General features: G+C 39.9%; 2 protein-coding genes across 2 annotated transcripts; one reads left to right on the plus strand and one right to left on the minus strand.

Annotated features, from left to right (window-relative positions):
- Positions 1-4042: 4042 nt before the first annotated feature.
- Positions 4043-9774, plus strand: tmem161a (transmembrane protein 161A). Its single transcript, XM_078259290.1, has 11 exons — positions 4043-4181; positions 4730-4833; positions 4917-5000; positions 5287-5378; positions 5611-5767; positions 6474-6689; positions 6834-6977; positions 7423-7536; positions 7685-7859; positions 7991-8087; positions 8783-9774. Exons 1-11 carry the CDS (start codon positions 4179-4181, stop codon positions 9085-9087), a joined length of 1491 nt encoding a protein of 496 aa, XP_078115416.1. The 5' UTR covers positions 4043-4178; the 3' UTR covers positions 9088-9774.
- Positions 9775-12699: 2925 nt separating this feature from the next.
- Positions 12700-27172, minus strand: mef2b (myocyte enhancer factor 2b). The gene is made up of 9 exons (XM_078259291.1): positions 26990-27172; positions 22365-22445; positions 20568-20771; positions 20211-20339; positions 19756-19945; positions 18394-18542; positions 17359-17473; positions 16699-16810; positions 12700-15674 (listed from the first exon to the last, which is right to left on the minus strand). The coding sequence occupies exons 2-9, from the start codon at positions 22416-22418 to the stop codon at positions 15362-15364; spliced, it is 1266 nt and encodes a 421-aa protein (XP_078115417.1). The 5' UTR covers positions 22419-22445; positions 26990-27172; the 3' UTR covers positions 12700-15361.
- Positions 27173-27497: the final 325 nt, after the last annotated feature.

The following is a 27497-nucleotide window of genomic DNA, read 5'->3' on the forward strand; positions in this document are numbered from 1 at the left end:
TGTCCCTCCATAGCTGGTTCCCACAGTTATCCCCCCACACTGCAGCAGTTAGGAAAGAGACAAAAAGCAAAAGAGCGGGGAAAATGAAGGGAGACAGGAGGAGGGTATAAGACATGGTGGTGGTGGTGGTGGGAGTTTCCTTTGACGGGGCACCATTGCAGCATTTGCATATATTCAGATCAGCCAATGAATACCACGCATGGGGGCAAACAAAGACGAGCCAATGGGAGGGCTGCATCCCTGCTGCGGACTCCGAAGCAGCCGCCGGGATCCCAGCAGCACCCTGGGAGAGACACAGGGAAGTGGTGTGGGAACCGAGAGGCCCCCCAAGCTGAGCAGAGGGAGGGGAGCCACTTGTAGCCCGTGGGGAATTAGCATTTTATTTGTGTCGATTTACCTCAGTAATTTCTGCCCCGCCACTTCAGCCACAGATGGCTAACATGGCAGGGGGATTAGCATTTGTGTCAAAGATGATGATTATGGAAGTGTTTTTCCACCCAGACAGAGACATTTCTTCTCACAGTGTGAGATGACGGAGATGTTGGACACAGGGTACAGAATATTGAACCTGTTTCTGTATATTTTTGCTGCTTATGATTAAAAAAGTACATGTTGGATGGCAATGAATGAAACAGCTCTCTTGATGTTGCACTATCCACATGTAAAGAGGTCATAAAGTTCTCAAATGCTCTGGTTTGCCACATCAGTCCATGCATAGGGTGCACATGTTATCTTCAGCAGCAGCAAGAGATGGAGAAACAAGCACCTTTTTGTCTTTAAAAGGTAATGTGGAGAAAATAAGATCCTAATTAAAATGTGATCGCTCCATTTCCCCTCGCTCAGAATGTCACAAACTTATTGCCTTTGGGTATAGACTGCAGTTAGATCAGCAAGACTCATAAGGATCAAACAACCACACAGAGTTTGATATTGAGTTGAACAACTAATTTGATGTGATTTATGTTTACAGATGCCTGCCCACTGGTGCATACATGACCACCAGAGATGCTGTTGCTTCATTGCACAAAGCTCCATTTGATCAAAATGCACAGCTCTCATCGAAATGTCATGCTCTTGTGCGCAAATTCACGGGGCAAAGGATCACACACACCTTCAGCAGAAGGGGTGTCCCCAATTAGCAAGAAGTGGGAATTCAATCAACTTCTGCAGACCACCCAAATAACATGAACGCACATGCTAAACACAGATTTGAATGTGGTGAATGGTTTTTGGTAAAAGATCTTTTGGAGGTCGTGCAGCTGGAAACACTCCGCACTGTTGGAGGCACACAGGCCTCCTCTTTACAGAGGATGAGCTGCCATTATAATGCGTGTACAGGCCAGTGTGTGTGTGTGTGTGTGTGTGTGTGTGTGTGTGTGTGTGTGTGTGTGTGTGGACAATCATTCTCATCTTGAGTGACCAAGCATATGCATCAGTGCACCCAGAGCTGTCGTCCTTGTGGCACAATATTCCCCAAACACCTCGTGGTTTATAATAAGGCTCAGAGATCATACAACATAGTAAAGCAACACATTACAAACATACAGTATAAACTTTCTCTACAGGTTTGAAGATAACAATCGCATTTCCTTGTTTTTATTCATCTAAATGGAAAAATAAAACTTAAGTTCATGATTACATCAAATCCCACTGCGTCCTCTCTCACCCTCCCTTCTTCTGTGTGTTTTAATGCCAGAGAGTAAGAGGAGCATATCTGAGACTCTGAGACTTTAAGCTTCACCATTTGCATAATGTTTGTTTTTTAATTCAATGAAATGTTAAGATACATGATGGTGGAAGCATGAAACATGGAGATTATCATTAGGAGGATCTCACAGAGGTGTTAAGGGGTATTGACGTAGAACAAGGAACTAAGACGGATAACATTTTACATTTTAATTAGAGATGAGAAGGGAGTGTAAGCATGGTGGTTTAATTAAAACTGCTCTGCTGGCTACATTAAAAGGCTACATATACTTATTTTTTCCCGTTTTTTTTATTTGGAAGGGAATATGTCTTAACTTGTACATTTGTCTGCTTAATATTTTTCAGATAAAACTTGGTATGTACAACAGTAGTATTATGGGGGAAAATGTTTTTTAATAATTGTTTAAATATCATAATAATATTTCTTTAGTCAGTGTCACTATGAGCCAATGAAAGCACTGTTCCTTTGTGGCTATTATATTGCCTCCATGAGCACCGGAAATAAAATAATATTGAGGCTGAGAATAGTTGCTGAGAGCAGTGAGCTTTTAGATAGTCGCTGTTTCCTTCATTTATACTTATTAATCTTGCAAATAAACATTATTATGAAACAGGTTATGGGACTTTCCAAAAATTTGAAATTATTGCAGTAGTATTAATACACCAATGCCAATTAAAATTGCATTTGGTTGTCATTACATAAGATGAATATTGTATATGCATCTTTAGGACAGATGTACGGTGGCCCTGAAGTGCAAATCACAACAGCAAATCATAAAACGCAACGGCAAATAGGAAAACAGAACAGCAAATATGAAAACACGACAGCAAATAGGAAAACACTTCAACAAATCATAAAACACAACGGCAAATAGGAAAACACGACAGCAAACATGAAAACACGACAGCAAATATGAAAACACGACAGCAAATATGAAAACACGACAGCAAACATGAAAACACGACAGCAAATAGGAAAACACGACAGCAAATAGGAAAACTCTTCAATAAATCATAAAACACAACGGCAAATAGGAAAACACGACAGCAAATAGGAAAACACGACAGCAAATAGGAAAACAAAACGGCATTAACTTCTATCGGAAAAGGTAGGGCCTATCTAGCAGAGGACGGAGCCTCCTGATTGGACAGACGGACTGTCTCTCTGTTAAAAGTAGGCGCTTTTCCATGTTTTTCACCTCTCCTTCCTGTCAAAAGACAGACAATGTGTCTGTCCAATCAGGAGGGTCCGTCCTCTACTAGATAGGCCCTACCGTTTCTGGTAGAAGTTAATGCTGTCGTGTTTTCCTATTTGCTGTCGTGTTTTCCTATTTTCTGTCGTGTTTTCCTATTTGCCGTTGTGTTTTCCTATTTGCTGTCGTGTTTTCATATTTGCCATTGTGTTTTATGATTTGTTGAAGTGTTTTCATATTTGCTGTCGTGTTTTCCTATTTGCTGTCGTGTTTTAATGTTTGCTGTCGTGTTTTCATATTTGCTGTCGTGTTTTCCTATTTGCTGTCGTGTTTTCATATTTACTGTCGTGTTTTCCTATTTGCCGTTGTGTTTTCATATTTGCTGTCGTGTTTTCCTATTTGCTGTCGTGTTTTAATGTTTGCTGTCATGTTTTCATATTTGCTGTCATGTTTTCATATTTGCTGTCGTGTTTTCATATTTGCTGTCGTGTTTTCGTATTTGCCGTTGTGTTTTCCTATTTTCCGTTGTGTTTTATGATTTGTTGAAGTGTTTTCATATTTGCTGTCGTGTTTTCCTATTTTGCTGTCAGGTTTTCGTATTTGCTGTCGTGTTTTCCTATTTACCGTTGTGTTTTATGATTTGCTGTTGCGTTTTTCTATTTGCTGTTGTGATTTGCACTTCAGGGCCACCGTACAGACGGCACAAGGATACTACTGTCTTTTACTGCCTATGTTTTAAATAATCAAATAGATTTAATTATTTTTGAGAGAACATTGACTATAAACAAAAATGTTTTCATAAAAAGTAGGCCCTACTATTAGTTACTATTGACACATCGAAGCAATAACAGGAACAGCAATAACTTTCAAACGTAGCACGAAATCAAAAAAGTGAAATTATTAACGATTATCATTGTTAACCTGACAGTAGCAGGCCTAGATGCGGTTGTTGCTAAATCTGACTGCGTCACTGGTTTACAATTTTATCTTACCTTGTGTTTTTGATTTAAAAAAATAATGTAATGTCATGTATGTAAAAAGAGAACGGCTACTTTACTTCCTATCTCTGAGCAGCAGTTGTTGTGCTGGTAGAAATCAAAAGTCGTCCAATTTACAAAGCTTTCGAGGAGCAACTGAAGGCAGCGCGACTCCACTACCACATCCGGGACATTCAGCAGTTTCACATGTCAGTTGGTTCAGCTGTCAAGACTTTCCTGCATGTGAATAAGCTCCGGTATCTATTCTGGTTTTGACCACGTCTTTCTTTCGAGAAACGAGATGGTAAGTTAATTCACACACCAGTATACTGGTAAATTCGCCAGCGAGCTAATTTTTCTTGTATGGTGCCTATAAGAGCTAGTGTGCTAATGCTAGCTAGCTAACTAACGTTTGCAGCAGCACTGACAGGTGGTGAAGTTTAGCTAAAATTAGCACGATAGCCATTTGCTAACTTTCATTCATTTTGCAGGAGCTTTCAACACATTCTATGTTTAAGGTTGTTGGACTTAGTTGTTACTGTTAGCTTTTTAGCATTTAACGTTAGACTTAGCTAGCTTCTTCTGCAGCCTGTGATATGTGGACAAACTTACCTTTCGTGTAAATTCGATCAAACTAACGTTACCTATTCTTGAAACTTTCTTGGGTCTAGTAGGCCGAGTCAAAATGAAATACTGTCTTGACTGACTGTCACAGTTGTGGAGAAGGCACACATACTCTCTGACCGTCTCTGACGCATTTACATACTGACACATAACGTTAGATGTTTTCGTGTCCAAATATGTAGTTTATAGTTGGATCTCATACTTAAACGTGTGTGTTTGCTCTTGCAGGCGCTGATGGGAATTCAGCTGGTGGTCAGCTTGCTGGCTGCCAGCATTATGCAGAGGATGGCTCCACACTGCTCATTTGCACGCTGGCTAATCTGCAATGGCAGGTATTATGCTTTATCACCCTTACAATCAGGTTGTACATTATGCACATACATGTGCATGCCTTTTTTTTCTTCTTTTCTTTCAGTTTGTTCCGGTTCAAACACCCGTCAGAAGGAGAGCTGTGTGCATTGGCTGGGAAGCAGATGCCTAAACAGACCAGGAGAGACAGGTGGGAGTTGGGGGAGGGTCTGATGATTCAGAAAGGAGACACAGCAAAGTAATGCAGTCTGCAGGAAGAAATTGCCTTGAAAACATATAACTCATTGGTCTTTCACTCTCTGAAATAGGTTTACCTTTTGTTGCCAGTGCTATACTTCACTTTTGAGAAGAAAAAAAAAGTCTTATCCAGACAAGCTGGCCTTTGTCTCTCCTTTTGTTTTTTTTCTCTTCTCAATAACAGCAGTTTATTTTTTAATTTTTTTTACATCGTCGTGTCTTCTTTGTTTGATTTCTAGGAGACAGAATGGGGAGAGCAAGCCTCTCACTGTGCCCAAAGACATCGACCTTCACCTGGAGAAAGCTCCAGTCAACGCCATTGACGCTCTTGGTAAAATAAACACTCCTTTTTTATCTTTATCACAGTGACATTGTACAAGTACAAACACTGCTCAAGCTCAGGTATTGACTCACAATGCATATACAGTATTTACATTTTTTTTTTTTTTATAGTCCTTGCCTTAAAAACAATGTATGGATCACAGTTTTAATTAACAGGTAGTACACAAAATATTCTTCTGAGCCTACCAATGTTTTTTTTTCCGTCTGGTTTCTACTTTCAGTGCTGCGTTTCTTCCTGGAGTACCAGTGGCTGATAGATTTTGCAGTCTATGCAACAGGTGTCTTCATGTTCACTGAGTGTTACTACAGTGTTGTGGATGCCAGCAAAGAGGTCAATATCGGAGCCATCTGGTGTGTCTTGACTGTTCTCTTCAGTCTGTATCCTTCAACTGTGAAGTCACTTTGTCGTGACGGATAAGTCTGTAAACATCATTACGGATTGATACTACAAAACACAATTAACTTGTTCTAGAGCTGCAGTCTCTAATGTTTTGCATGAACGATTAACAAACATCTTATTGTTAGGATGTGTGCTAGTGGTGAAACTTTATATTAAAAAGACTTTGGATATTTTAAAACCAGTTAATAAACTAAAGATAAAGTGGCCTAATATATGGGGATTGGACTTAGAGATGGTCCGATACCATTTTTTGCTTCCCGATTCCGATACCTGAACTTGCGTATCGGCCGATACCGAGTACCGATCCGATACCAGTGTGTCATATATTTTATTATGTTTTAAGAACTGTATACTACTATCCATGTATGGATGTGATATTATTTCTATCTTTGTCAGTCTGGCTCAGGTTAAACTCTTTGTGAAACATGAATGCCACAGAACGTTCTTTTATTCTCCAGTTTGACAGTCAGTTATAACGGAAAAAGAACATAAATAAACTACTTTAACGTATTTTTTTCTTTAGGGCTTTATTACGTGGTATCTGATCGGTGCATAAACTCAAGTACTTCCCGATACCGGCGTTTTAGGCAGTATCGGAGCCGATACCAGTATCGGAAAACATCTCTAATTGGACTGGATGGTAACTTTTTCCTCGTTAGTTTTAATTTAACCCACAACCCCCAGAAAGACCCTTCACACTCTGATGAGCCACTACTTCCGCTCTGAAGAGGGCGGCGAGCGCTCGGTGTGCCTTGCCTTTGGCTTCCTGTCTCTGCTCGTGGCCATGCTGGTGCTGGTGGTCAGAGAGGACTACCTGGAGTTCGGCCTGGAGTCGGGCTTTTCCAATCTCTTTGACAACTTGGAAGTCTTTGCCAAACAGCAGGGCTACGCTGACTGGTCGTAAGTATTCTGTCCCCGCAAAGACAACTTATGACGACGACACCAGCTTGGTTAAGTACTGTGCATGAGCCAGTAACAGACTTTACTTGACAAATATCTGTGCTCGACGCAGCTACATTCGGTTGTTGTTTTGACTCCCTTCAGAATCCCAGTGACCAAGCTGACGGTGAAGCTCGTTCTGGCTGCTGTCTGTTCTTACATTGGGGCTCTCCTGGCCTTCCCCGGCCTGCGGATGGCTCAGACTCATCTAGATGCTGTACAGATGAACTCAGACCGACCACTCGTCCAGTAAGAACTGATGCATTCACTACCACAACAAGCAATGTACTCCATGTCTTATTAAACACCTATATTATAGGGCTGTGCAATTAATCAGAATTTAATCGTGATTATGATTTCGGCTCCCAATGATCGAGAAAAACAATTCTTTAGCTCATTACGTTTTGCAAGTAACCTCTTATTTTCTCTTGTGTTCTGAATGAAAAAATTAAGTTTTAAATAGGAAAAGTATTAAGGCAAATTTCACATTTTTTTTATTTATTTAACTTTTTCCACTGTTTTATAAGTTCATTAATTGCAACATCTTTCCAGAAGTCAACGAGCAATCGTGTTAAATTATCGTGATTTCAATATTGACCGAAATAATCGTGATTATATTTTTTTCCCCTAATCGAGCAGCCCTACTATATTAGCAGTATTTCACTCTCTTAGGTGTCGTTATTGTTTCCTGCAGGATTCTGCTGCATATGAGTTTCCTGTCTCCAGTCATTGTGTTGGTTCTGTGGGTGAAACCCATTGCAAGGGACTTCCTGGCCAATGCACCTATGGGGAAGAACTCCGTCACATTGTGAGTGCACATACATATTTGCTCATTTTGTCCATTCCAACTACTACTCTCTCAATTCTCGAGACCGAAACAATGGCCACTAATGCAAGATGTCCTCCAAATGGCACATTTGACTTTTTCGGATCCTCTCCTAATCTCACGCTTGCAGAGTTTCCAGTGAAACATTTGACAGCATGCGCCTGTGGATCATCGTGGCGTTGTGTGTGCTGCGGCTAGCACTGACTCGTTACCACCTGCAGGCCTACCTCAATCTGGCTCAGAAGTGGGTGGAGCAGATGAAGAAGGAGGCGGGACGCATCGCTGCTATTGACATTCAGAGGAAGGTCAGATATTTGAACAATGGCGGGTTAACCTTCTGAATTCAATAGTTTTTACATAAAGTGAAGGTTTACTGGGCAGTGGAAAAGTAACTGCATGTGATGTGTAAACTGACAATAAATGTGCTGTTTTTCAGGTCACACGGATCTTTTGCTACCTGACTGTAATTACTCTCCAGTATCTGGTTCCTGTTTTTCTCATCCTGTTCTCCACACTGGCACTCAAGGCACTAGGTAAGGTAAAATACCACCACCATCATGAACACTGCATGTGAGGAAGAAGCCACACTTGATCTTTGTGTGTTTTGTACTTTTTCCCCAGTGAGTCAAATGTAGATTTATGGCAATAGCTTGACATTCTGGGAAATGTGCTTATTCTCTTGTGGAGAGTTAGATGAGAAGACCGATACCACTCTCATATCAGTTTGTTAAATATGACGCTACAGCCAGGAGCCGGCTAGCTTATCTTACCATACAGTCTGGAAATGGGGAAACCAAGAATAGTCCAGCACATAACCCCCTGTAATTACACTTCAGATTAAACAAACAAGATACAACATGTGAATAAGTGAGCTTTAGAGGTTCTAGTAGAGTTTGTTACCTACGCACAGAGCCAGGCTATCTAACCTGGATAGCTAACTAGCTGCTGGCTGTGGTCACATATTATCAAGACAAATATGAGAGTGGTAAAGCATGTTTCCCAAGATGTCGAACCATTCCTGTAATATCCCATTGAGACATTTGCAGCTACAGTGGAGTTACATATTAGAAACATCCATAGTAAGTCAAGTAATATCAAGTTCTTGTCTCGGTCAAACATATACATATACACCAGTAACGGTTTCTTCTTGAGAGCCTACTTACTTACTTTTTCCTCCCAAGTTGAGTGGTAAGATCCAAATATTGACTGATCTCTACCAATCCTACAGGGGACTTTTCCTGGGTGGCCGGTGCAGAGCAGACCCCCGGGGTAACACCAGCACTGGTGATGCCCACAGCGGCGCCTGTGCTGCCCGGGGGTCTGGACGAAGATGACGAGGGGATGGAGGATATGGAGGAGGACATCCAGGCCACAGTAGCACGCCTAACCGAGGCCTTCACAGCGCTGCGGTCCGTCCTCACTCCACTTTTCTTCCGAGGTTTCTTCGCCTTCCTGACGTGGTGGGTGGCTGCCTGCCAGCTCATCAGCTCTCTGTTTGGAATCTACTTCCACCAGTACCTAATGCAGAACTAACTTGAGGGAAACGGGAGTGCCACACGGTTCTACCTGCAGACAGCCGAGGGCTGCAACAGCATAACGACCGATAAAAGGGGACATTTCATTAAAAACACACAAATGCAGACAGAATGCACCTTGTTTGTGGCCAAAACAGAAGTTTTGGTCAAGGTTTATTGAGAGGAGACAGGTGATGGACACGGTCTGTTGCAGTATTGGGCCTTAGGGCTTTTTGTGACCAGCAGGCTACTGGTATCAACAACACAAATGCAGAGAGAGCTGGGGTCTGTTTTTACAAAGCAAGTTTAACTTAGTCTGGCTCTCTTTGGGTTACCTGGCTTCACCGAGTCTTTACATTGGCGGTCTTTGATAACCAGTGCCCCAAAGCTGGTTTTCACCTGGCTCAGTTAACTCTGGGTTAACTCTGGGTTAACTCTGGGTTAACTCTGGGTTAACTGATCCAGCTACGGGTGTGTTCACGTGAAAGAGGCAGAGCTTTTAATTGCATGCAACATCAAAAGAACCATGAGAGGATTACGTAATATGACACAGAACAACCCACAGGGAAATTAGGTAATTGTGCTAGTCAAAGGTGATATTCAGTATAATTGCACAAGTAGAATAGGATAAAAAGCTTAAGAAGTAAGAGGACATATTTCTAAGTGTGGCTATATATATATATATATATATATATATATATATATATATATATATATATATATATATATGATAGATAGATAGATAGATAGATAGATAGATAGATAGATAGATAGATAGATAGATAGATAGATAGATATATATATATATATATATATATATATATATATATATATATATATATATATATATATATATATATATAGATAGATAGATAGATAGATAGATAGATAGATAGATAGATAGATAGATAGATAGATAGATAGATAGATATATATATATAGATATATAGATATATATATAGATATATAGATATATATATAGATATATAGATATATATAGATATATAGATATATAGATATATATATATATATATATATAAATAAGTGTAATGCTGTGTTCACACTGCTGTTTTGCATGACTTCTTGCGGACAGACCTGACAAAGCATGAATTCAGACTTTTTACAAATCTGCATCACGATGTAATTTCTCAGCTTACTTTCTATATCCGTTTATTGCAATTAACAGGAGCAGGTTAGCTGTGCAGCATAGATTACCATGGTGGTCTACCTTGGCTGAAAGTGAGCCAGCTTTGTGATACCGGAGAACGACTTAAGCCCAAAGATATCCAGCTAACCCACTTATCTTGCTTCATGATACAGGCCCCCTGGTCAACTTTTCAGATGTTTCTATGCCAGTGTTAACTGAACTGTTCTTAATAGAACATTATGAAATGGTACCAAGGTAGGTATTAGTACTTACTGCCTGTGTAGATTTATTTTTGTGAGGGACTCTTTGTCCCCCTTAAAGAACCGATTCAAGAGTGCTAAATGGTTTTTGTTATCTTTTTTTCTGCTGAACGGTTTTGATTGAAAATGTGTAGTAAAGCTTCTGATCCATCCTATCAAATTAAACGCCGCTGAACGTGAATCCTAACTGTTTGTGGCTGCGTGTCGGCCAAGAACCGGAGAGATTTTGCTTTTTTTTCTAAAGAGTTTCCTTCAGTATTCCTAAGTGCCTGGGAGCTCAGGGATTTTGAGTCCATTTTAAAATGTCCTTTCTCCCTAATCATGCCGTATTTAGAATGCCATGTTTTTGCTTTCATTTTCAAACACTACTCACTGGCAGCATTTTTAGTTGCAGTATCTTAATTAGCTAACATCAGTTTATTTTGCTGTTTTTATTGCCAATTAGTCATGTACATGTCAGATTTATCAAAGCCTACTTTTGTGTCAGTGGATTTTATTTATTTATTTATGATACATTGACTCAAATAACGTTTGTTATTTTAAAAATGATAGAGATGATGTAATTCTGTTTGTGGCCGTTTCTGATTTTTAGTGTGTTTTTTTTTTAGATAGTATATTTGAATTGAATGCTCTGAAATCCTTGTACTGTGAACTTTATATGGAAAGTGTTACTTTTCTTCTGAATGCATGGTGTGCAAACCTTTGGCTGTAATCTGACACTTTTGTTTGTGGGGCTCAATAAAACATTTATTATTTTCAGTCTCATGTCAGTTTGATGTTTCCACTTAATACTGCTTTCCCTCGAAGGAGCGTGGGGGGGAATACTGCCGATAAAACATTTCCTTTTAGAAGTCGGTGCTCCAATTGACAAAAGCTATCGTGCATGACAATGGAGTGTCTCTCCGCTGTGCTGGGTCCTGATCTCTGACCCCCAACTTCCTGAGAAGTCGGGGAAGAAATATTGTTTGTGGATGCTCAACTTGGCCACGAGAACTGGGATTTATCTGAACATCTTCCAAATCCTCTCCATTTGTCAGTGTAGCCTAAGCTAGATTTGTAAGCTTTATGACATTCTCAAAACCTTCATGCCAGTTGTGTAACAACAGTTAAGGAATGTAACCTTTCACCAGAGCGAGGCTGGAAAGGCTCTTTGGCAGTTGTCATCATTTATTGCTGATATCATTTGACCATGTCGTACAAAAGCCACAGAGGTTCTCTTATTTAGGGAGAGACGGCCACCTTGCTGTCTTTTATCGTGCACTGGGACATACTTCACTGGAGGCAAAGCCAAGTGAAGAAATTTGGAAGGGTACCGGTTACCAATCTGACATCCCATATATTATGGCTGTTTAAAGATTTAGCATTGGGATGTTCTGTATCAATAGTAAAAATATTTCTGTTATTGTTAGACACCTTTAATCGAGGCGAACAATTTGGGCTTTGTAAGTTTATGCGGCGCTCTGTGCCTCTCTGAGCCTGCGACAGGCCTTGTGAACTGGAAGGTGACAAGGTTGACATATCTATATAATCACATTCATTATGTGCATCTGTGCTGGAGGCCTCAGGCCCCCTCAGTCTGAGCCGTGGACTGCAGCGGGCCAAGTCAGGCAGCCATGGCTGGCTGTGGTTGCTATAGAAACCAGGATATGTGTGCATGTGTGTGTGCAGGACCCAGACATGCCCTACAGATTGGGCCAGCCTAGTCTCAGGGGAGCAGACCAGACATGACCCCAGTGAGAGCCTCTTTTCATTTAGGGAGGAGAGACGACAGAGGTGGACTGACTCACAGCGCTAGCATAAGTAAACGTTGTGGCACAGTTGCTGTAAGACAACCAGCTGTGGAAATGAACCTTTTTGTGCCAGATGTATTTTATTTGAAGACATAAAGGTTTCCAGGCCTTTAAAGTGGTCCCTTCTTGTTCCTCTCGTTTGGTGGTTGCATGGTGAGCTGCCTGACAGGGGCCAGACATGATAATGAGGGTGTGTGTGTGTGTGTGTGTGTGTGTGTGTGTGTGTGTGTGTGTGTGTGTGTGAGAGTTCAAAAGATGGAACGGAGGTGACTAAGACTAAATCAATGGACACATGAAAGCTTGTAGCATTTTATCTGTCTTCAGATTCAATGTACATGATAAAAACTGTGGTCACATTTTTTTGAGACAGATGATGAAGTAAATTCCCTTTGTAGAAAAAAAAACAAAAAAAAAACAGCAGGGCAAGGCAAAGGTACAAATCAAACCGTTTTTATTTAAAAGGATTCACAACAAATCTGTCTTTGTTCTGTTAGTAAAGCATTCAGCAAACGTGTAAAAACTCAACCCAAAAACATCAGAATACTGATCATTTGGTTCTTCATGCTGACATTACAGTAATCCACATAAAAAAAAAAGAGCTAATTCCACAGCAGCACCTGACTTGAAGAACTGCACCAAGAATCTCTGCAGGGCTCGTCATGCACGCATTATTTGCATGTCTTCAGGGTGAACCACTCAACCTGTGTATTGTCAAAGAAAATCATCAGATTATGAATCACCAATAGTTCAGCTTGGGCTTCCCTGCGCTGCACTCTCTCATTCAAATCCAAATTTTGTGACATAAGGATGACCTCTTGTGGACAACAAGTGGAAATTCATCCAAACCCAAATTCCGAGTATATTGTCATTTGCACACAGCAAACAAAAATTGAATATGCAAAATTAAAACACACATAAATCCAGTGCACAAAAATACAGTGCAAAGTACATTTACAGATATAATGAAAACCAAACATTCCTCAATAATAAATTAATTTGTGTTTTTCTTTTTAATATTAAATAGCCTATCTTATGAATATTTAGACTCATTCATTACACAGTGTTTCATATATTTCTAAATATCATAAGACAATGATGGCAGTAAAGCTCAATAATATCTGCAATATGCAGTTACTAATTTAAGCCCTTCATTAAAAAAAATAATAATATGGAAACCAGTTTTCTATTACTTAAATCAAATTAGACCCAATATAGACAAACATATAATGTCTTTGGCTGTTGCAGCTTTTGATTGCAATGCATAGGGATAATATTGATACACTTTGGTCTTCAGTTAAAGTAGAATGCCATAACTGTGTTGATGGGGTAAAGTAAAAATATGAAACCAGCAATTTTTGGAGGAATAATACAACTAAAGCTTAGCGTATCCACAGCTACAGTCTTACAAACAAACATAGAAATAAGCCATTTTTACACTTCCCAAAGAAAACATCATCCAAGTCCCTGAGACACTGACGCCTAGAATTGTAAAGGATAGGTTTATATATATATATTTTTTTACGTCTGTCTTAAAATAATACCCAAATGTCCATATGTACATTTAAGCAGAGATCCCTAATGTGATTGTAATGTACAGTAAGAGACGAAGGACACAATTCACAGTCCTCCTCCTGCGTGAAATATGCATTCTTAACTGACTCTGGTGCTTTTGTGGGGCTTCAGCAATCTGAGACAAATCAAGTGGACATCTTGCAAAAGATACGGTATTTTTAGTACAACACCTCTCTGTGTTACTCTTTAACTTTGACTTGCTTCTGTATGACATTGTGCTCTACAAATAAATTGGACTTGACTGTCCCTCCACCAATGCAATGAAACACTGTGCGACAAACACAAACTCCTACAGGGCTCCTACACACTGGCTGCGTGGCGTGAGCGTGGCGGTTCGGTAGCGTGGCGGTTCGGTTGCGTGGCGTTTTCCATGTCTTTGCACACGAGAAACGTGTCTGACGCGGCGCTGCTGCTGCTAGGCCTTGTCTGTACACATGTATGTTTCCCATTGATAAAATGAAATAATAGCGTGTTCTTCAACTTTATTTTGTCTATAGTTTTGTTAACTATAAATATATACTGATTTGATTACAGCAAAGACAACGTCGGCACTATTGACGGCAAAATAGGCTACAGAATATTTCGTTCTGTATTGACAGGTGCAATATTTGAAAATCGATAATTATTTAAATTACATTTATATCTGCATTTATGTCAAAACCTAGAGACTTTCAAACATCAACATGTCATTTATTAAGATGTAATCGTGTCAAAATGACATATAAACATCTTTTCGTATTCTATTTAGCCTGAAAACGCTTCCAACACGTTTGCGTGTCGCGTGAAAAATAGGTGTCGGTCCTATTTCTAGCAGGCACGCGTTTTCGGCTGCGCATGTCACGCAGGCAGTGTGCAACCTCTAACCTGTTAATATGGAAGCCAAAAAAAAAAAAAAACGCTCACGGCATGCAGCCAGTGTGCAGGAGCCCTAAGTGGTTTATTCTAGCTGGTGTCATTATGTGTCATTTTCCATCTGCTTTTCACTGTAACATTTTTTACCAAGAAAGTGTCATTTTACAGCTATTTTCCAATTTTCACACCAAACCTCAGTCAAACACTGAAGACCGTTTGGAAAGTCAAATATGTACTTGGACTTGGTTTTCCAGCTTTGGAGAAATGCAGCTGGTCCCGATGTGCTGCTGTAGCTAACGTCAACAAAGTCACAGAAAAAAATACAATTAAAAAAACACATTTGAAATTGTATTTTTGATTTACGTTAGCTCCACACAGAAACCTTAACCTAACCAAACTAAAAACCAAATGTCTGTATGCATCTGTCTCTTCAAGGGATCAATCAAGTGATGCAGAGAACATTCTCCATCGCCCAGGAGAGACCAGCTCCGTGTGAGGAGACAAAGAGAGGCATTCCTCTCTGGGATGAGACAAATCGACCCCATCTCACTATCTTCTCTGTGTGTGTGTGTGTGTGTGTGTGTGTGTGTGTGTGTGTGTAAGAGAGGACTGGTTTTGGTGGAAGATAGATAGCTGATTGAATGGGAGATGGTGTTAGACTGCAGCAGCCAGCTATCTCTGCCACCCATCACTTATCTCTAACTGCCTGAGCGGCTGCCCTCCTTCCTCTTCGTCTTGCGGGTAGCCGGCTTTGGGAAACTCTTTCGTCCCATTGGCTGGATGGGCTTCTGGAGGAGTCCGGCGAGCCGAATCAGGGTTGCTCATTGGAGAGTGCTGCCGGAGGTGGTGTAGAGGAGGGGAGGTGGGCGAGGACATGTGCTCAGGAGAGTTACGTTCCAATTTGATGCTGAGGTTGACTGAGGGCAGATGTTGAGAGGCTGAGGAGTAAGACTGAGACGGGAAGGAGCACCCTCCGCTGGACATCCTGGAAACAACAAGACAGAAGAAATGTCGGAGTTTAAAGAACCTCAGTTCTCCAATTATGTCTTAGGTGTATCGGGTGCAGCTTGATGACAGTTTGATGTAGTTAAAATCAATGAAAATACCATGTGCAAATGTGGCATTATGGATTAAACAGTCACAACACTTTCTACCATATAAACAACAGAAAGTAAACTCCAGTAGAGGAACCAGCTGTAACCCAGTAACACACAAGTTTGTAATTCCATATTTTATGAAAATAATAGCTCAAAACGTCCAGTGGCAGTTCACCTTTACAATTAAACACAATCTTTCCACACTTATCATTTTATGTATATCTTTAAAAAAAAATTATGTATTTAGATATTTATTTTCTTTTATTATTATTATTATTATTATTATTATTATATAATTCCTTTCTCTAATTTTCTTTGTTTTTACTTTATATTCCATTAAATTTTGTTTTATTTCTTTGTAATTTATTTTATCATATTTTTATTTTAACTATTATTTTAGTTTCAAAATAATATTTGTTTCATTGTTTTTGTTTTCTTATTTTACTGCATTTTCTTATTATTTTGTATCTATTTATTTTTCACTTTATTTCTTTTGATTAAATCGTTTTTTTTCTCCATATTTTCTTTTTTTCCGTTCCCTTGCTCTGTCTTACTGTTTATCATATTATTTTGCGTTCCAGATGCTGACAGCTGTTGTCAATGAGTACTTTATTGTGTTCTAAAGCCACACACAGTATATGGTTGCCTTGGGCTGAAGATTACTGTCATCTTGAGACACGTATGTAAAACGGGATGTTTGTTAGTGCTGTTTTGCTCCTGATGAAGATCTGACTGATCAAATGGATGCACAGCAAGAGTGAATAAATAAATCCTTGCCAGAGCCAAGAACAGTGTGCAGATACAACTTTCTGCAATGATTCCATACTTATATCCTTGTTATTCCATACTTATATCCTTATCCTTATATTATATCCTCACAGAGCTACCATATTACACAATAAATATCCTTACCCTGGGCTTATATGAGGCCCATGGGGCTCCTGAGGCAGATGTGCTGGCTGCCAGGGGTTCATTGTCCCTCGTTGTAGACTAACAGAGTGATAAAAACCAGGTGGGCTGTACTCTGGAAAGAAACATATAAATTAAAAGATGAAAAAAGAGGACACATATATGGATTTTATTAAACCAGAATCAGTGAATGGTAGATTATCTTCACAATAAGAGGATAGTTCGACATTTTAGGAATTAGATGAGAAGATTGATACTACTCTCATGTCTGTACTGTAAGCATGAAGCTACAGCCAGCAGCCGGTTAGCTTAGCTTATAGCTTAGCATAAAGACTGGAACCAGAGGCTCTAAATCTCACTAATTTACACGTTACATCTTATATTGTTTAATCCATACGATAGGGAGTTATGTGCAGGACTATATATTTTAATTTATTTTATTTGGACGGCTGTAGTAACTTCCTACACGCCCAAAAAATAGTGCAGTACAAACCCCCTCTGAAAAACCACAGCTTGTCGTTTTTGTACATACTGTACACGTGCTGTTTACAGTCTTTGTAGCTTGACTTTTAACAGACAGACATGAGAGCGGAATCAATCCTCTCATCTAACTCTCAGCAAGAAAGCAACCACCGTTGAATAGATGAAATATGGCAGACGTACCAGAGGCTCCAGGAGAGGGGAGGCCGTAGCCTCCAAAACTGTGACCCAGCAGCCCTGCCTTGCCCATGGCTACCATGGAGCTGCTGCTGTGCAGGCCCTGGTACAAGACACCCCTCTGAGGAACAGGGAAGGAGAAATCAGTCAAACCGTTGTAGTTAGGGCTTGGTATTGTTCAAACATTTCTGGTACCGATACCGATACCAATACCGTGACTTCAATACCGGTTCCTAAACGATACTTTTTCCAATACCAATTTTTATAAAACAAAAAAGAAATTACAACATAACACATATGATATGTGTTATGAGTACAAATCTTTTTATTTATTTTAGAGTTTTTCCTGTGTGTCTCTAAGAATTGTAACCAGTGGTGGAATGTAACTAAGTACATTTACTCAAATACTGTACTTAGGTACAATTTTGAGGTACTTGTACTTTACTTTTCATGCCACTTTCTACTACTACTCCACCACATTTCAGAGAGAAATATTGTACTTTTTACTCCACTACATTCATCTGACAGCTTTAGTTACTTTACAAATTAAGATTTCTGCACATAAAACACATATAAAATATGATGTTTTATTATAAATTAAACTACCCAACAATATAACGCCCTACAAGTCCAGCTGAAATCATGAGACCATTAAACACTTAGTTGATGGAAAGAACTGTTTTGAGTATTTTTTCACTGTGTGGTATTAGTACTTTTACTTAAGTAGAGGATCTGAATACTTCTTCCACCACTGCGTGTGACGTTAGGCAGCCAATCAGCAGCATTATTAGAGCTTGGTAGAAGCATGCTGCATGCTGATTGGCTCACTGACGCTGATGAGATTTACTCCTTTGAATTGGGATTGAACTTTGGAATCGAATGACGACGCATTTTTCCATACTGGATACTTTAGAGGCAAATTCGGCCTTAGTTGTAGTTGTAGTGATATAGAGTGACATCATTGCATGCATAAAATATGTATATCATATGAGTGAGAAGTGTGACACATTTAGGTGCAGCTCACACAGAATAGTAACTTACAGCAGAGTTGTGGTTAGCACGTGTGGCCCCCATGCCCTGGTTAGCAGCCTCTCCCCGCAGGTTCTCACTGCCCAGGTTCAGAGGAGGAGGGCTTTTCATCTCCAGAGCTCGATTCAGGTTGCCGTGGGAGAACACGGAGTAGCCGATACCTACACAGCGAAAGAAAGGAGCAGGAAGTGAAAAGAGATGTGAGCTTGTTTCACTCACAGAGGGATCATTTATTCTCTGTGATACATTCTTCTGCTCGTTCTGTTTCTGCCACAAGTGTGATAAAAATGAACTTCTTCTTTTAGTTTGACCTTTGTGTTGGTATCTGATCTTTAAAGACAATGTGCAGGTCTAGTTTACAAGTTCAAATTTGTAATATAATATAAGTGTATTGATGACCTGACGGAAGCCATTTTGAACTAATCGCAAATATCCGTGTCATTTATTAGAAAACGATTAACTTTACGTCTAACACACTACAGCCGTCAGTAAACACTGTCTATTAATGACATCATAGTGCAATCAAATAGTTAAAGAGTGTAAAAAAAAAAAGAGGCTGACATGACTGGCAGGTGTGATACATTCTGCACAGAAACCACAGAACTGCTTACAGCTGCTGTTACACTGGTAGAGGGCCAGTTTCACAAAACACACCAACTGCATGTGTGGATTAGTACCCACACACATGCACGTACACACACACACTTCCTGTGAGTTCACAGCCAGCTGCACAGAAGGTTGATAGTACACATGCATTTCAGAGCAAGCATTTAGCAAGACTAATAATTTAATCTTGCTAAATCTATTTTAAAGCAGAACAACGTTCATTGCTCAATATGGTAGCAAATGGTCATTTTCTGTCAAACATTGTTAATTTCTAAAAAGACATGTTGTGAACTGCTAATGTCTTTGATGCCGTTATATTTAAAAATGATTTTCAAATCAGTGGAAAGTTTAATGCCAGCAATCATTTTCTCATAGTGAGAGTCACATTTCTCAAATTATGCACATTCCATTTTGTAACGAAACTCTTTTTTTGGCGCAAAGTCATGTAGAAGTCAAATTATGGTACTGCAAATGAGTATAAAGTACAATAAACACATTGAGGTAATATGATAGTTTGGTTCACAATTAAAATGAACTGCTCTTTTTCATAATAAGGGCCATTTCTGGCTGCAATTATGGCATATAGTATACAGTAATACACACATATACATTCTAACGATGTGTATAGGTTACTCTCCATAGTATGTTCTGTCCCTTTGTCATCTGCTGGTCTTGAACTGACATGTGAAATGTCCTGCAAATCTTTCACTTTGTGAATGAAATGTATCGGGTAATGTTTCATACAGTGTAGGAACCACTTCTGCTCACTTGAGTGTGGAGACATGAACGCAGTGTGTGCGTGTTGTGCAGTAGGGCTGGCAGAGCCAGGTCTGGAGCTCAGAGATTTAAAGCCTGGAGGTCTGTGGGACGCCGTGTTGGATCCGGAGGAGTTGGGGAAGCCGTTCTCACAGCCTGCAGACACCAGGAACTGGGCCTCCGGTGAGAGGAGCGACGGAGCCTGAAGAGTAACAATCCATGTATAATAACAGCATAAGAATTAAAGTTTAGAAACAGTCAGAAGGTGTCAATATCATATTATGTCTCTGGACATTTCAGTCATTGTAAGCTGTTTCAATTCATTAAAATGATGAGAATTAGGAGAATCCAAATTAAAACACAGCCCGACGTGTGTGTGTGTGTGTGTGTGTGTGTGTGTGTGTGTGTGTGTGTGTGTGTGTGTGTGTGTGGTGAATGTGCAATAACAGAAGTGTGTGTGGACTGACATAGAAGCGTTGGCGAGCCACAGAGAGATCCATGCCCTCGCTGAGAGGACATTTGTCTGCAGCCACCTGCATGCTCTCCTCGCTGTCCAGCTCAGAGCTGTCGAGATTGAGGCCTTTCCTACGCAGAGTCTGATACAGAACAGAAGGCGCATGTTGAAAATGACCCACAATGATAGCATGAAGATTTGGAAAAGCAACATGTGAAGGGTTTTCATCCAAAATACAACCCTCTGCATTCTTTTTGTTAAAGTTTGCAACCCTGAATTTCATGTTAATGCTTCCTGAAACAGTTGACTATTTTGTTCATATTAAATCATGCTTCACTGTCATTTCCTTCCACAGCAGCTTGGAGCGTACCTCCAGTATGTCTGTGTTGGTGCGACTCTCGTGTGGCTCGCTGTACTCTGTGTACTTGAGCAACACTTTGTCCATGTCTGTGCTGGCGTACTGGAACAGACGGTTGGTGCTGTTGAAGATGATGAGGGCGATCTCACAGTCACACAGCACGCTCAGCTCGTACGCCTTCTTCATCAGACCAAACTTACGCTTGGTGAAAGTCACCTAAAGAACACACAGAGGTTTGTGTCATCTTGCCTTTAACTACAGCCAGTTACTGATGAGTGAGAAGAATATATACATCATAGTATTTATATCAATCTAAAAGTCAAATATGTGAAAATGTTCCAGTGTGAACTCAAATATTTCTGCAGGAATGAATAATTGGAATAAATATAGCCAAAGTGTGCTGTAGCAGGAAAAAAAAATATTTTTTTGGATTAGTTGCCATATAATCAGCGTAAAATACAAACTTTTTGTGTTATCAGATTCATGATTATTGCTGTTTAAAAATAAAACTGCTAAAGTGTAATAAAGTGTATTACTTTCTTTTAATGGAAAAGCAAAAGACACAAATCCAAACTGATAGCTTGCAAATACTTACGGTGTTGACAGTCAGGTATGTTTTTATATATATATATATATATATATATATTAGATACATATATATATACATATATATATACATATATACATATATATATATATATATATATATATATATATATATATATATATATATATATAAAGTCTAAAATCACAAGTTTGTCTCAGCATACAACACTGTCTATCCTCCTGACACACTCAATTCAGAAAAGGAAAAAGTCCCCAAAAAAAACCTTCAATTCTGAAGATCAGATATGAGAAACAAATCGTATTTGCCAGTTTAATACGTTTCCTTCTTGTCTCCACCGATTCCTTGTGTGTGTTTGATGTGTGTGTTATTTTTTTCATACACACTGATTAACATATTAATAGGTTACGAGCATGATGTGAACATCTCGGTCACATTGCAGTATCGCACTGACATTACCTCAGGCTGTGGTGAAAATGTATGTAACTTCTGGCTGTAAGTTGAAGTCAACATCACACTGTCAGATTCATCTTCCATCAAACTGATTAAAAAAAAAAAAACTTCCTCTACTGTACTGTCAAATAAATCTTTTTTTTAGGCTTCAAACCATATGTCCTCCTGCCATGTCGCTCTGTTAGAGTGCTCGGTCCATTTTGTTCAGTGTGAAAGAGCATAAGTGCCGTTACTAACCTTTTGGCACTGAACAAAATCTAATTTTTACGGTTAGATCTTTCAGATTTTCTTAAAGTTACGGCAAACTTTTCAGCTTTAACTCTCAATTTTCTCTACCTTTCTTATTTACACCTATTTGACTCCAATTTGGCCCTCAATATGCAAGTGAGAAAATGAAGCATGCATACTGCAATTATTGTAAAATGTAACTATGATTCGACTACTGTCTCTTATCATTCAGTATTAAGAAATTATTAGCCCCTGATGCTACTGGATGTCCTTGCTGCCCAATGCATAAAACACGTTGTTATGTACAAATCAGTACAACTATCACATCGTGTGTGTTGTGTGCGTCCAATTACTGAACTCTCAACCTTGTCTATATAGCATTACAATTTTAGGCCATGTTTTGCTGCATCTCCTGCACCCTCTTTGCACTAAACATGAGGTACTAATGTGTATGTATTTACAGCATGTCCGAACAGGCCTTAAAATGAACCTGTGCAAAAATTACTGAGGCAAACCTACTGTATTAAAAAAAGGTTAGGGTAAATAAATGAAATATTGCCCACCTGTCTGTTCCTCTGGTCCAGAATACGAGAAATTTGTATTTTCTTTCTTCCCATTTTTTCTGCCGTCTGACACTCTGACACCTGTAAAATAATATATAACAATGTTACAGTGCAACACAATATGTTTGAGTTATTGGCATTCATACTGCTGCAGTGAGCATCAACAAATAAATGTGATATTAAACACTTTTCTTCTATATTTAAAAAAAACAACTAAAAAAGTTATGTTAAAAATATTTCTTTTGTGTAACATTTGTACGCAGTGGCCACTGAACTAATGGTATATTATTGTGTATGTGCGTCTACATTTACAATAACAACAGCACAAATATTCAATAATATTTCTCTTCACGCTCATATAATTCTGGTGGGAAAATGTTTGGTTTAAGTGACTCAAGTCCCTTTCCCTTTGACAAGGGCAGGGTTTTTATTTTTAAAACCATGAGGCGATGCGGTCTAAAGTTAGAGCAGGCCTTGCCGGGCCAGCAGTCCACACAGTTTGACACCCCCACAGTCTAGGTTACCCCCGGGCCAGTCGCTCAGTGCTTGACTGCACCGCACAGCCCCAAGAGACAGGGTTAAAAATACAGTCGATAGCTCCTTTTAAAGGTTCAGCGGGCAATAGCTAAAACCAAACAGTAAAAGGAAAACGGTGTGTTTTTGAAAGATGGCTGAAGCTAAAAGCCACCCACTCCTCTCTCATGCACAGCCAGGTCAGAAAAAAAAGCAAGCAGAAGGCAAAGACATGGATGGATTGTGGTTGGCTTGGTCCATTTTTGTGATACACACAAGCTGTTTGTTTTTTTCCTTGGTCCAGAAAAGCCCCGCTCCTGTCCATGGCCGCGGGAACATATTTTGAGTTGGGGGTGCTGACAAATTTTCGAGAGTGACATTTTCAGCCAAAGTCAACCACCACATCCATCACAATGCTCCACAAGCGGAAAAACAAAAACAAGAATGAAATCCAAAATCCAAGACAGGGCAAAACTAGGCCCGGGTATCGCAGGATATAGGCACAAAGCTACGTCAATGGTACAGAATAGGCCTACTACAAGCTCAAACACTGAGCCACAAAATACAATGGTATAAAACACATCACTGAATTAAATTAAATCAAATCAAAAGTTAGCTGCCTGTCTGTTGCTAGCAGGGTCTCTGTGGGAGTAACAGATGTAGAGGTGCTGCTGCTACTTCTTTCAGTTACAGTTGCTGGGTTTTCTGACTCAGGTCTATTAGGCTTTTTAGCCTGTAGTTGATTTATGAAGAAATCCAAAATGCGCTTTCGTGCCATGTTATAGGCAAGCTAACGTCTGTGCTGTTGACCCCCCGGGAAAGCTTCCACAACTATCTTCACTCATGAACGAGTGTCAGAGGCGCGCAGTACGCCTCGCTCTTGGCAAAATTGGTAGATTAATTCTGATCAAATTATGTGTTTATCTCTTACCAACCAAATTTTGAAATCAAATTACATGTAATTGTAATGAAAGGGAGTAGGTTAATATCAATAATCAATTCATTAAAATAAATGTACATGTCATTTTTAATTATGGTTGTGGTTTGTCTATCATTTGCTAAGGGGGTGCTGTAGCACCCTCCGCACTCCTAGTTCCCGCGGCCATGTTTCTGTCCCTTATAGAGCGGGACACTAGAGAAATGGGAAATCACACGATTGTTTTTACTGACATTCTTTGCATTATGGGTGACAGCCATGAAGTGACTTCGATGCAAACTCATAAAACACTAAATCTAACGTATACGTAAATTTGCCGTATGTTATTTCCATTTTACACACCTCTATAAGCGTACAACTAGTGGTGGTTTGACTCCTCTGACCTGACCATACAGTGCTTCTCCAAAGCCCGGAGCAGTTTTCGCTGGTTTTTCCCCTTTATACTGGATTACTGTATTGGACTTTTCTATATTTAGTCCCCTGTCCCTCCTGAGCGGATATGGCGCCTGTGTTCCCACGACCCCTAAAGTTCCCTCAACGTAAGCTTGGCACAAAGGCATCTGGGGCATTTCTGGAGGAATCCAGCTCTTATTATTACCTTATAAAGTCCTGTGATATCCACTGCACTGAATATGCTGCAGATATACCTCACCTCAACAGTGACAGCTACAGATGAACCCGTCATTGTCGCCATCTCGGCGATAAAACAGGACACCCTGCAGACAAATAGCCTACGCTTACAAGTATAGGGACCGCAAAACCAGTACTGGTCTGTTTGAATAACACCTCCAGCCACACCACAAAAAATTGAACTCACACTACGTCAAGCTGCGCTGTCTCTCAGAAGTGAAACCATTTATCCTCATATCAAGGCGTGCTAATGGCGAGAAGAGAGGGAAGTGGGACGCGTAAACAGGGCAGAAAGTTCTTTATCTCAGGGGTTTTACAGAAAGTTCCTCTCCTCTCAGATATAACCAAACAAGGACTATCACAGCCGCTGTGTTAAAACACACAACTAGCTGGGTATATATAGCTACACCTCCAGCCGAACTGGTGGAGTTAGCTATAGAACTCTATGTGGTTTAGTTTGTCGAAGGCCTAAAGGCCCAGACAGGCAGGAAAGGCCCGGCTGTGCCTCACACATCAGCTAATTCTGGATGTTGTCCCGCACGACAACTGCGGTTTGAGGTCTGTGAATGCACCAGAACACATCTACTGCCTGTGACCGTGCATCTCTAAGCTCAACTCCTGAACCGCCAAACGTGGAAATGAAATGAAATAGCAGATCTTTTTTAACCTCTCAGCTAGTATCAAAAGCATATGAATAACATGAATGTAAAAACACAATTGCTGTGTGTCCTGTAATAGTGCAGTGATAGTGATAGGGCTTCTATAGGGAAAGTGGACACCTTTGTCAGACGCCTTCCCAGAGGCGAGACAGTGGAAAAAACTGAGCACAGACACACAGCAGCACTCAGCATGCTCTCTGGCATACCCTGGGCGCTTCTGGCTAAACACTGGGGGCATCACTGGGACAACAACACACATGCAAACTAAAAGCTTGTGCATCAACAGACAAGATCATTTCAATAAGTTCAATCAGATCAAACCAGACTGTATAAAATAGATTCAAATGAATGTATTTCGCAATGGTGGTTTTTCTTGCTGCAGTGAACTGCATGCCTGAATGAAAAGGGAAATAAGTAGGGCATTTGTGAGTATTGGGGGTTCTGCTATGATGGTTTTCTTTCCATGAGTCATTTAGAGCATGATCTTAATAATGTGTCAAAAACATGCTAAACACGTGCAAGCATATTAGCCAAAAGAAGCTATGCTATAACAGCCAAGTCAAAGGCCAAAGTTTGTGTTGAAAAGAAAAAGTAAATTGCAATAATCCATTTAGTTAGCGCACTAGAGCATGCTTCTGCACTACTGTCTCGCTGCTGCCGCTGTGAAATATTATTTTTCACACATATATTGATTGTACAATGAAAACGATCAAAAGAGAAGCTACATGACTGCTCCACCCCACTGATTTAGTGAACTCTAAGTGCAGAGCAGGACTGCAGCTGTGTGGACGACACCTAACCGAGCTCTGGTGAGCAGCCTTGGTTTTTGCTGTTTAAGTCATTTCAGTCACTCCTGTGTTAGTCACATCAAAGTCCCGAGTTAAGATGGTCAAATGGGAAACCAGGTCCAAAACTGGAACCAAGGTTTGCATGAACCAAGACAGAAATCCAAAAGTTGATTGGGTGATTGCCAAAGATCAAATCAAAACAGAAACCAACGTTATTTTAAGAAGAGAAAGCCCAACTCTTCTTTTGTGTTCAAAGCTGAAGAATATAATTTTAATATCAAAGCATCAATATATCAGAATGAGTGTGTGTGTGTGTGTGTGTGTGTCATCTTCAGGGTCGGACAGTCCATGGACTCAACAGGCCTTTGCAGAGTGATGGTGAGGAAATATTTGTCTAATTTTATCAGGAGATAATTGAATTGCCTTAATATAGCCAGAATAGTAATAGTACACGCAGGCATGAGCAGAACATTTCCATGAATGATCAAATGTTTCATGACTTTATAAAGTTGATACACTGTGACTGAAGTATGAGTAACTGAAGATGAGAGACACCTTAATGACAACTGACAAAAAGACATTTCTGGCAGACGGCTACAATTTGTTTCAAAAAATGTGACATCTTGAAGAATAATCTTATACTCCCCAAAATATGAGAGCTAACAATGCACACTTTGAACGAGACCCAGTGAAAGGATTGAAAAAAGGCAACAGGTTGAAGGGATGAGAAAGATGGAGGAGTCGTGGGATGTGTCTAGGCTATATCCAAAGGATTTATTATGCACGGCACGCTGTTCGACCCTAAAAATAAAAACAGTAAAAATAAATTGCTTAAAGAAATGTTAGCGGATAATTAGGCCTGATAAATTGCTGACGTCATTCAAAATAGACCGTTTAAGAATAGCCCGTCTGTCCCCGAGTTGCCAAGCATCCCTGTCTAATATAGCCTCATCTATACGCTGCGTTCAATGACACAGCAACAGGTACTTCACTAACGGCTATAGCCTATGCCATAAATATGTCAACACAGGAAGCAACAGAGATACTAATAAACTAAATGCGCAAGCTTCAAAAGCAAAATAAAACATCTAATCTCACCTGCTCTCGGTCTCCTTCTCTCGGAGTTTCACCCGCTGGGTCGTAACCAAACCAACAGGAAAAGTCGCAAATACAGAGAAAACAAAGATGTCTTAATGAAGTCTTGTGTTCTGGTCTCGGGCTGATGTGAGTTATTCACCTGGTCAGTAGTAGCGGATGGTTCAGGAGCGCTGCTTTCCAACAGCTGGCTGCTGCTGCCCGCCTCTCTCTGTCATCATGTCCCGCCTCCTCAGCCGCGCCATTGGACACACTCCTCCCCCTCCCACCCGCCTTCAAACGCACCAGTCACTCAAGGCTGGTATCGAGTTCGCAGCAGAAATTACACTACGCTTCACTGTGTTTTTAGCAATGTGTATTGCTCATAGGTAGGGCTACTAAAATGATCCGTATTATAGAGCAGACACCAACCGTTTGGTATGATTATATATATATATATATATATATATATATATATATATATATATATATATATATATATATATATATATATATATTTTTAAGTAGTTTG

The sequence above is a fragment of the Sander vitreus genome, chromosome 9, assembly GCF_031162955.1.
Source record: "Sander vitreus isolate 19-12246 chromosome 9, sanVit1, whole genome shotgun sequence".
Lineage (NCBI taxonomy): Eukaryota > Metazoa > Chordata > Actinopteri > Perciformes > Percidae > Sander > Sander vitreus.

Bases quoted from the DNA above. Each gene is read 5' to 3' on its own strand.
- tmem161a (XM_078259290.1), top strand. The intron at 7,537-7,684 runs GTGAGTGCACAT...TCACGCTTGCAG, and splicing joins GGGAAGAACTCCGTCACATT to AGTTTCCAGTGAAACATTTG. The intron at 8,088-8,782 runs GTAAGGTAAAAT...CCAATCCTACAG, and splicing joins ACTGGCACTCAAGGCACTAG to GGGACTTTTCCTGGGTGGCC.
- mef2b (XM_078259291.1), bottom strand. From the start codon at position 22,418: ATGGGAAGAAAGAAAATACAAATTTCTCGTATTCTGGACCAGAGGAAC. The intron at 20,340-20,567 runs GTACGCTCCAAG...GTTCTGTATCAG, and splicing joins CCAACACAGACATACTGGAG to ACTCTGCGTAGGAAAGGCCT. The intron at 15,675-16,698 runs GTAAGGATATTT...TGTTGTTTCCAG, and splicing joins GGGCCTCATATAAGCCCAGG to GATGTCCAGCGGAGGGTGCT.